The sequence below is a fragment of the Zerene cesonia genome, chromosome 15, assembly GCF_012273895.1.
Source record: "Zerene cesonia ecotype Mississippi chromosome 15, Zerene_cesonia_1.1, whole genome shotgun sequence".
In the NCBI taxonomy this organism is placed as follows: domain Eukaryota; kingdom Metazoa; phylum Arthropoda; class Insecta; order Lepidoptera; family Pieridae; genus Zerene; species Zerene cesonia.
Genome location: NC_052116.1, coordinates 6,521,533 through 6,532,290, shown reverse-complemented (window position 1 = coordinate 6,532,290; position 10,758 = coordinate 6,521,533). Strand labels below are relative to the sequence as shown.

Below are 10,758 nucleotides of genomic sequence, written 5' to 3'. Positions count from 1 at the left end.
AACAGTATGACAATTTAAAAGTGTAGTTAGGTGTACAGGCTTTATTTAAAATGTGAAATACGTTTATATTATATCTAATTTCATTTATATCTTATAACTTATAACTACTGTGTACATAATTTTTGCGAAAACAATTACTGTGATTGCCTTGTATCATGACCGCTTCCCCATAGATCTATCCCGCCAAGGACAACCCAATTATGTTTAGCAACCAATTCCCATGAATATAATCTGGGAACAAATAACGTTAGAGGAAGATGCCTTAGAGTTACGTAATTATTCCAGATGTTTAGCTAATAAAAATTACAATATATCACGCTATGAATTTCTTTTACGATCCAGGTGCTAAATTGCACATCCATATAAATTTACTGAATACATGAATTTGCTATAAGGCAATCTGTGTCAAGTGCGGTCTGCTTTCAATCGCTCTGAGATAGGGTACACACATTTTGTACACAGTACAATGGTTACTGTTAAACAAATTAAACCATATTCAAGCGATAGTTGCATCATCAGTATCTAATCACTTTACTTCATAACTATGAAGTCTTGTTAAAATGCTTGTAAATATGTTTGAAGCTATAAAGTGGCACAAGTAAGTAATAACATGTTTATTATAATTGGTTTCGGTTAAATTCTAAGAAAATATTTCACTGAATCAAGAATAGAATGCAAATCGCACAGAAAAAATAATTCAACGTCAAAACATATACTTATGTAAACAAGTACCTGGTGTTTCTTATATCTTTTAATTACTTTGTGATGTCTTGTATTTAGTTAATGAGCAATGGGCATAATCGAAAAAATTTGGTCATTGATTACGTTCGTCGTAATTAACTTAATTAGGTTATTTCATGAATAGAAGAAAAATATATTAAGATATACGCTGAATAAATTAGTGTCTCGGGAGAAATCAAAAGCTGTTCAAGATACGGGGGCTTTAGAATTTAATTAAATTAAGCATTGTATCGTGAAATCTTTGTAATTAGTTGACACTTTTAAGACAATTTATTAAAGTATTTTGAGAATATTTTGTTCCATAAAGTTAGCACAATTAGCGTCTTTTATTTTAAGCAAAGTTCAGTGCTTAATTTTATAATGATGTTAATTAATTTATTATAAAAGATATAACCTCACACATTGGAATTGTATATGGAACAAATAGAAGGCGTCGACTGTACAAATGACACGTTGCTGAATTGGTGATAAAAAATTAAAATAAGTTTTGAGAGGAAACAAATTGAATGTTGTATTTAGGTTAGAAGCCTTGCTGTGGCTCCAGAGAGACGCGTTTGATAAATACATTGAATAAATCATAGATATGAAAGTAATTATTTCCGCAAATATCACAGAATCAATATAACAGTACAATTTTAAAATTAGCGATGCGGGAACCTTTATCTTTTTATCTTAAATCAGACAAACCTGTTCTTATTGCTTTAGTCTTTGTATGAACGGTACCAAGCGATTTGTAAAAGAAGTATATTCAAATTTTATTCGATAAAACATATATTTTTGATAGCTTTTGTAATGCGTACTTAGACGCTTTACAAAAGTTGTTTGTGGGAAAAGTGTTATATTCGTTAACACGATAAAGAACCTATTACAATTCGTTTCGAGGAATTATGCAAATAAGATTGTAAGAGCCTGCTAACAAGGTACGATGCTGGCAAAGATTGTCTTCAAACTCATTTTCGATCTCTCCTTTGTCCCTGGTGAGGCAGTCAATTTTGTTATTCGTGACTCTCGTTTATTTAATAAAGATGCCCATGCTTTTTCATACCACGTCCCAAATACGACGGACGTTATCTATTCAATTGATTCTTATTATTTTCTTCTTTTACGGCGGTTGTTTAGTAGTCGTCTTTTATGGAAGCTAACACACACCACACTGCATTTTATGGGGTTCCGTTTGTACATACTATTCATCTGCACATGCCGATTGATAGATAGAGATAGATTTCTTGTATTTCATAACAAACTTCTTATAATGGTCTCATTATTTATCTAAAATCACGTGTTTACCAATTTGTTTAAAATGGCAATAAAATTTTCATAATAAGCAAAAATATACATGTCCCTTAATTTTTTTTCCATTTCCTTCTTATTGTCGCCATCTGCAGAGATTAGTGGGGCCTTTCTTGTCGAGAAGGACAACTATGGGAAGGACATAATAAAAGCCATGCATATTTATTTAATAATTTATTTTTCAACCTAACATGCCGTAACTCTGGCGATGGCCAGCTACGTTAACAGATGTACTCAACTAATGAACATTGTTCATACTTCTTAAAATATTATACAGTCAGTACCGAAAAAATAAACATCATTATCACGAAATTTTCTTTTATCACGAAAATACTATTCTTAATTTACTAAATTCCTTTTAATCAATTCTTAGAGTTCGTTAAGAAAAAGAATGTCTACATTACGTTTTGATTTTAATAGCTATTGTTAATTTATTATAATATATACTCTGAGAAAATACTAAAATTTTAAGGTAAAGTATGAAAGGTTGGAAGACGTTGTGTAATAAAAGTATAAGTTCTTTTAGAAAATCGTAGAGTTTCATAACGAAGTCAGTTGGTCTGAAAAGTAAGATAACCGAATATTACAAGATAATAGTTTCTTTGTTGGAATGATAAACTTGTTAACTGGTATGTGAATATTGAAGATGACTTGAAAGAATACTTATTATGAATGTAATTAAATACACGTGACACCGATAATGTAGTATCTATCATGTAACTTCTACGCTACATACATCGAGCTCCATGACCATCCACCATTTACTTCACAAGTTTATTATATATTAGAAATAGGAAAGGCACAGTCGAAGTATAAATTTATTGCTGATGTCCCTAACTAGTACCACTGTCTATCTGTTACAATTACTACATAGACACATATCAGAAACTTACAGGATATATCTATCGGAAAAGTGAAAGTCTGTGTTTTTTTCATCATTTATGAAGTAGTTCTTCACAGAACATCTTTTACTATTTAGCTAGTTATGAAAATGATATTACTAAAACTTTGATGAATTAACAACTAGATAAATCAAATATAAAATAGTCATTAGATTTGAAGAATATTCATTGTATTTTAAGATCTTGGTTGCAAAGTAAGGATATCCAAAGAATTATGTCTCATCTTAAACAAAAAAGAAATGATACAATTTTTTGGCACATTCAAATGTTTGTTTACCGAATAATAATAAATTATCGTACTATAAAAATAATGTTAATTTAGCTACATTATAGCTAAAAGCAATACTTTTTTTTGTGTTTATTCATATTTTGGGATACATTCGGAAGTAATGGCTTTTAAATTAAGTAAATCTAGGTTTATGTGCGTATTAATAGTGAACACTAAATTACATAATTCTGTACGAAAATAGGATTCATTTATATTCAGAAAATACAATTTCGTTTAAAAGAGAAATATTCAATTCGCGAACGTTTGGTTCTGTTATCAATCTTAAGGTACGTGACAGTGACATAAATTTAATTATAAGTAGATGCTACATTACTAAACAGTCGTTTACTAGAAGTTCCTCGCGACTAAATATACACAAACAATAGGCTTCAATAATCGTTGGCTTAAATAATAACTTTCAATGATTCGAAACCCGTAATACTATACATATACAAAATCAATTTTAACATTCACATTGATTCTAAAACAATGACTACATATAAACATTAATAAAAATAATTTAATAAACCACCATTTCGTTGAGGTTCATTGAAAACGTTTAATGTCTTTACACGTAACGAACAAAACTTACGCAGCAAGCACCGTACTAATTTACGAAATATAGTTTAAAATAACATCAGCGTTCGTAGAAAATGTACCACCACCACAAATTGACTAGTTCTAATAGCTATCTAATTCAATACGATTTATTTAAATAAATTTTTAAGAGTCTGTATTTCTTGAACCGGCCGCAAGTAGAAAACTTAGGTAAAGGATATCTACAGGTAAAAGGGAGTGTAAATGATTCCAAACGTTAACACTTAGTCTCAAAACCACTCGAACATACTTTTCACAAACTTTTAACACAAGTAACTTTGAAGCAACCGAGTTCAAGCTTCGAAGTCCTTCACGACGTGTCCTTTAGAGGAATTAGGATAGGAGTTGGAGCACAGAGGGGTAAATGGGCACAAGACTTGCTTTAGATGTAAACCTCGTGATGTTGGTGCGGCCGGCCCTGCCTGGACTAGGAGCCACACTCCGATAACTCCACTATATCGTCTGGCTCGGGCCTTCCTGTGTCTATTTTCCGTCTCTCAGCTATCACTATTCTAATCTTTTCTTCCTCCGTTATCGCTTGATCTAATTTAATTGACGGATCTTCTTTCGATCGGAATGATGCGTGGCTCACTTCACTCGCCGTCGCGGACTCAGTAGACGGTCTACGTTTAGTCTTATCTCTTAAGCTCTGTCTCGTAGAAGGAACTGTGAGTAGCACTGGGGCAGGGCGGAGCAATCTGGCTTCTTCGCTGCGCAGTGAATTCCTTTTATCGACGCGTTGCCGTCGATTCTGTGCGAAGGAATCCCGTCTCGGGGGACTGCCGGGTTCCAGCTCGTCGACATCGTCAGCGTCGATAAAACGTGCGTCTTCCTCGTACAGAGCGGCCGGCGCGTCCGCTGAGGAGTCTTGCCGACGGCGACCAAACGCATGGGGAGACAACGAAGCTCTCCTTTGAGGTAAGGCGGCTGGGAGCAATGCGTGATGGGAATGTAATGTACGGCGGCGGCGAGGAGATGGTATGGGCTGATGTTTGGGCTCGCTGTACGTGAAGTTAGCAGGCAATGAAGGTACCTTGTTCAAAGGCCGCGGCGGGGAGGTGCATTGTTCGAGAGCTCGGCACAGAGCTCTGTCTTCCTCATCATCGGCTTCTCTTTCCAGTTCCCTTTCTAGTTCCACGTCCATATCGATCTCGTCTTCCATTTGTTTGTGGGATTCTTCAAGATGTTTCATTAGCACCTATTGTAATTGAAAGTGTTTAAAAATTATTATTTATATATCCATACCTGTAAAATTTATTTAGTACCCATACGAGATACTTACAGCGACGACGACATTGACGAGGACAAATTGTGCCATAAGTACGAAAACGACGAAAAATATCGGCGCGATAATAGTAGACACGCAACAATTTCGCACGCAATCGACGGAGCTGTCGCAGTCTTCTCTCAATGTGTCTTTCATTATACCATTCCAGTTATCGCCGGTTGCCACGCGGAACAGTGTAAGGAATGCCATTCCAAAATTAGCAAAATGAGCATGTTCACCGAGACCTTAAACAAATTAATAATTATAAAACGAAAATGCACTCCAAACAGAAAACAAGAAACTTCTACATACCTTGACAAGGAATTTCATCCGAACACTCTAAACGGCCAAAGAGCTCCACTCCCAATGCAGCGAATATAAAGAATAATAGAAAAAATAGTAATCCCAAGTTGCCCACTTGCGGAAGAGCTTGCATCACCGTATCCAACAAAGCTCGAATTCCTTTAGCCATCTTTAACAATTTCAAAACCCTTGCAATTCGCAACACTCGCATCACTCTCATAATAGTTGGGTTTATTGGGATAATGTTAGTCTCTAGCTCTTCTAATACTATTCCGACAATAGATAAAATTACAATGATCACATCGAGCTGATTCCACTTGTCTTTCAGGTAAATCTTAAAGCCGAGGGCAACGAGTTTCATTGCGGCCTCAAGTATGAACACGGCAGTGAAGAAATAGTTAAATATTTTTAAAGCGTATTGGAGCGCCGGCGGCATCCTGTAATATTCTATCGCCATTGTGACTACGTTCAGCCCGATAACGCCGGCTATGGCCAAGTCGAAATATTTGGAAGTGACAACATTGTGCACGAACAGGCGCGTTTGCGAATAGTCGGAGTAGTACGGCCTTTGATGCATTTCTGAAAATAAATTGGATTTTACACATTTTTTTATTTCACATACATACATAGACTTTCCTCAATGACTTACGCCAACAAAAAACAAACACATTTTATTTTCACCATTCATCGACACTCGATACAGCAAACTTAAACGAAAACGATAACAAAAGAGTAAAAAAATACAACAAAATCATTAGAAATCACTCACTACGTCTCTTCTTTTCCATCTGTAGTGCCCTCTTTGCGGCTCGCCTCACTCTTTCTTCCTTCTCTTGCTCTTCTCGACAGCGATGAAAGTTCTCCACAACAACTCCCACAAACATGTTTAGCACGAAAAACCCCACCAATAATATGAACGCAATGAAGTACAGGAGACGCCATTCTGAATAGTTTACTATTGGCTGTTGGTATAAAAAATTATTCACTCTTGATATCAATTTGTAGGCTTTATTATTAAGCCACTTAATATTATTAAAAATATAATTTGAACATGTTGCAGTAATAACGTTTTTCAATAATATATCAAAACACGATACTCAAGTATCTCAAATATATCCGTATTACAATGGTATAAATAAAAATTATGAAATCACATATATCATTAGCATATAGCAAGCACACCGTAAAAGGCATCGAAAAGTACCTGTTGATCGACCCCAACCGCATCGAGCCCAGTGTACATGATATTGACCCAGCCGTCCCTCGAGCTGAGCACGAACAGCGACATCAAAGCTTTGCCGAGATCATCGAAATTGTATTTCCTGTTCACCCACACGTTGCCCTCTATCGCCAGACAATCCGATTTGTTCTTCACGTTCTTGATGTTTGCGCCTTCGCAATAGAAGAACGCCCCTTTAAACAGCTACGACAAAGCGTCTCTGTTATTTCAGTTGCACGACGTTTTATTAAATAAAATAAAAAAAATTGTACTAAATAAAATTACAAAATATCCATTCAATTTCATATTTTACACAACACCAGTGCTCCAATTGATAAAGGTAAACGTTGATATGTACCGGCATATTGCACAACCAAAGTTTAACTACATGTGACATCTAAAAACCTATATGCCTGACGCATTGTAAAATATTGGCCATAGCTTGTGCAGTGAAAGTGAAATAGGCTAATAATAGAGATGGTAAAATATTTTTTAGCTTGATGGAATAGATAAATCTATGAATAAAGGTTTCAGCGAATATCAAACAATGTGTTGCTTACCGGTAACGAAACTAATTATATTGGTACTTTTGTAAGCCACAATAATTCTCTAAAACCAATACTAAAATACTAATTATTGTTTTAGGTAATTGTAAACATTTTTCAACTTACCTGAACTCCCAAAATTCCAAAAATTATGAAAAAAGTACAACAAATCAATACAATATTTCCAATAGGTCTCAATGATGACAATAAAGTCTGCACAACAAGTTTCAATCCGGGCGCCCTATTGATTACCCTCAAGGGCCTCAATGATCTGAGCAATCTAAAAACCTGAATAAAAACAATTTTGAAACTTAATAATAATCCATCTTCATTACTATCCAATACAGTTAAATTACGAAGTTACCGTACCCTCAAGATTCCGAATATCCTCGGGCTGGATTCAGACACTAAAGACATTAGCAAGTCGATAATAGATATGATGACTAATGAACCGTCCATAATATTCCAACCCGAAGTGAAATACGCTTCTGGACCGTAGAACATTCCAGATGCTACCACCTACATTAAATAAAGGGGTCGTTTAGTTCAGTATTAAATTTGAAATTATGAAGTTATTCTCAGGAACCATACATATTATGTTTTAATATATAACGAATTTTGAAATGATTAAAGAACACAGGAAGCATAAAATTTTAAAGTGAAATGTTAAAAATAGGAAATTACCTTAATAAACATTTCCACAGCGAAGACGACGGTGAATACGTAATTGGCACTGGACAGAAATGCTCTTTCTTTCGAGTCTGGAGGTATGTTTGGTCGTTCCATAGCTAATGTGATACAGTTAAGTGCTATGAACAGCAGAACTATGTTGTCGAACCAACTGCGTGTTACCATCCACGTGCAGAACCTTCTTATGCTAAAGTTTTGGTAAGAAATTATACATAAATATGGGCACTTCATATGACTAAAAAGATTGTAGAAAAGCAAGCGAAAGCCTGAACTAAAAATATGGTAAATACAGAACGGGAAACAGACAAATTATGAACACGCTTGTGCATTCCTACTGATAATCATATTACACAACCAACTTTAAATATTACACTATCGTCTGTCTGCTCATGTACGATTTATGAAAATTATTTTCATGACTTAAAAAATTACAATCTAATGTAGCATTTATTTCTAATTAACGGATTTATATTGACGGATAATTGATCTCGATTCCCAAATATGTACTAATTACAAGTATCACGACGATCGTAAATTAATATAACGTAACGATTCGTCTCTAACCACCATAATTAAATTAAGCGATTATTAAGTTTCGTGTTTATTTGCAAAGTATTTAATTCCCGTATATTTCAATGAACGCGTCTATTCGCAGATAAATTAATAAATAATTGGATGCTTTCAGTAATTAATATCGATATAATTTCGGATTTTAGGATATCAATATAATTGGCGTTGGGTACGACAAATTGGTTTTCTGTGATCAGCATTACAAAGACAAGGCTTCACTTTAGCTCGACATGCTATTGACAAATTATGAAAGCGATGCTAATAAGGATCAAAGCTCTTAGAATCCGCAATCTCCGTTAATTGAAATTCCTCCCGTATTGTGTGTGATGTTTAATAGGTGCAAATACTCTTGTTTCGCAACGAGGCGATGTTTACTTCGTTGTATGTTAATATTTTAAAATAATGCACATATCTATCTATTGATTAATTAAAAAGCAACAGAGGATTTAAAAAGAAACGAATTAATTTTTGCACTCGTTAAAAAGTATTTTATTTAAAGTGTATATACTACTAAATTTCAATTAAAACATACACAAGAAAACACGAATAGAATTCGAATTATGCAAAAAGCACAGATACGACATTGACAAAGAGAAAACTTACTTATTATCTGGGGCAAATATATACAGAGCATAATCCTCTTTTTCTTTGAGACACCCTGTCGGCTCCATAAAACGAAAAAGGTCCTTAAATCTAAATCTTCTTCTGTCGAATCTCGACGAAAATATACACACATTGTTTATTGTTACCTGTAAGTAAATTTGCGTGGGGTGAAAGTCATCCACCTTTGCAGTTTCTATTTTTAATGAACCCTAATAATGATTGAGAGACAGATACACAATAATATTTAATTCTTGTTTTATTTTTCGTTACATTTTTCAAATTTCACGCGGTACAAATATTCAATACAGTAATTGGTTAATGAATTTTTAACAAAGGTTAACAAATGACCGAATGAATGATTTTATTAACCAAACAAAGAGTACAAATAACAAATTCCGGCATCCAATTAGTCTTGTAAAAAAAGATGAAATGGAATCGTTTTAAAAATGTGACGCAAAATATAGATCACATTTTAGTATTTTAAATGTGTTGAATTTAATGTTTCTTGTGGAGTTAAAAAATTATAATGAGTCTTGTTTCTTAATGACTTGATCTTTTTAAAAATACACTTCTATTGTATACTATTCACAAGGGACTTATTATTCCAATTTCATATTATAATTTTTTACATTTATTAGCATAGCACATAAATTAATCATTCAATACTATACAAAAGTATTTCTTTAAGTAAACTACGTTGTAGTATTAGCACACATTAAGACGCTTTACCGTTTGCTCTATGTTCTAACATTTGTTCAGCGACTTGAGGTACTTAAACCTAATATAGCATTAAAACTATGAACTTAGTTCTGCTTGTTTTATTATGTTGTTTACTAGAGAAAGTTTAGATTCAAAACGTTAAAAACGAAAGCTTTTTGTAAGGAAGATATGTTTATTTATATTAATTAATATAACTTCAATTACATTTCTCACTTGTACTTAAAACACTTCAATTTCATAAAATCCACGAAGAAAAATCATTAGCGATCGTTAAAAAAATCTGAAAGTGCTCCTTCAATAGTTTTCTTTTGTCCATTTTATACTTTGTAGTTCATTAATCAAGAACAAGAGCTAGTCGAACATTAGTGTAGCGTAGAGTGGTCATTTGTCGAGTCGGTAATTATGAGAACTGACCAGTGTTTGAAATGCTTGTAAGTGGGTACCTACTTAATATTATTGACCATTTTTATTATACTGCGCTTATTTAGTTTATATTTGGTATCCTTTTATGGATAATAATAGATTGACGATATTATCTATTAATCGGTATCTATTAATAATTTATAACATTTTCATACAAGAGATATCGCGTCTCTTTGCACCTGAACTTGTAATCAATGTTTAGTTGTATTGTAGTAAACAAAGCGAATAGCAAATCACAGGTAAGATATTATTTTACTTTAGTCCCGGAAATAATAACAAAATGTTTAAAGCCAGAAACATCAAATAACTATTTTGTTATGCAGTTAATAACCATTAATTTCTCTCTTAGATATTATTTAACCTAGTACAGTTCTATGCAATATTGTCATATATAGAACGACAAATAAAAAAAAATCTTTAACAAATTAATTCGGTTATTTCAATCAACAATAGAATGCTCATTTTATGAAGCAAGCAAGAGTACCTAGTACCCACCTCCTCATTGATCTGTTTGATCAGCGGCAGCGGCTGGTTGTTGGCTCTGGGCAGCGCGTGCGCGCGCCCACTCGCTGTCAGGTTACTCGCCTTCACCTCCGATACTGATGTCACTGTGGTATGTT

General features: G+C 33.8%; 2 protein-coding genes across 2 annotated transcripts in view; one reads left to right on the top strand and one right to left on the bottom strand.

Annotated features, from left to right (window-relative positions):
• Window positions 1-2,249: 2,249 nt before the first annotated feature.
• Window positions 2,250-10,696, bottom strand: LOC119832582 (voltage-dependent T-type calcium channel subunit alpha-1G-like). The gene is made up of 10 exons (XM_038356254.1): window positions 10,634-10,696; window positions 8,996-9,141; window positions 7,817-8,009; window positions 7,502-7,651; window positions 7,259-7,420; window positions 6,573-6,791; window positions 6,138-6,330; window positions 5,378-5,947; window positions 5,081-5,310; window positions 2,250-4,996 (listed from the first exon to the last, which is right to left on the bottom strand). The coding sequence occupies exons 2-10, from the start codon at window positions 9,061-9,063 to the stop codon at window positions 4,226-4,228; spliced, it is 2,556 nt and encodes an 851-aa protein (XP_038212182.1). The 5' UTR covers window positions 9,064-9,141; window positions 10,634-10,696; the 3' UTR covers window positions 2,250-4,225.
• Window positions 10,604-10,758, top strand: part of LOC119832505 (voltage-dependent T-type calcium channel subunit alpha-1G-like) — a 16,755-nt gene continuing 16,600 nt past the window's right edge. Inside the window, exon 1 of the mRNA XM_038356167.1 lies at window positions 10,604-10,709. Coding sequence (XP_038212095.1) covers window positions 10,604-10,709 — 106 coding nt within the window. The remainder of the gene's footprint in view (window positions 10,710-10,758) is intronic.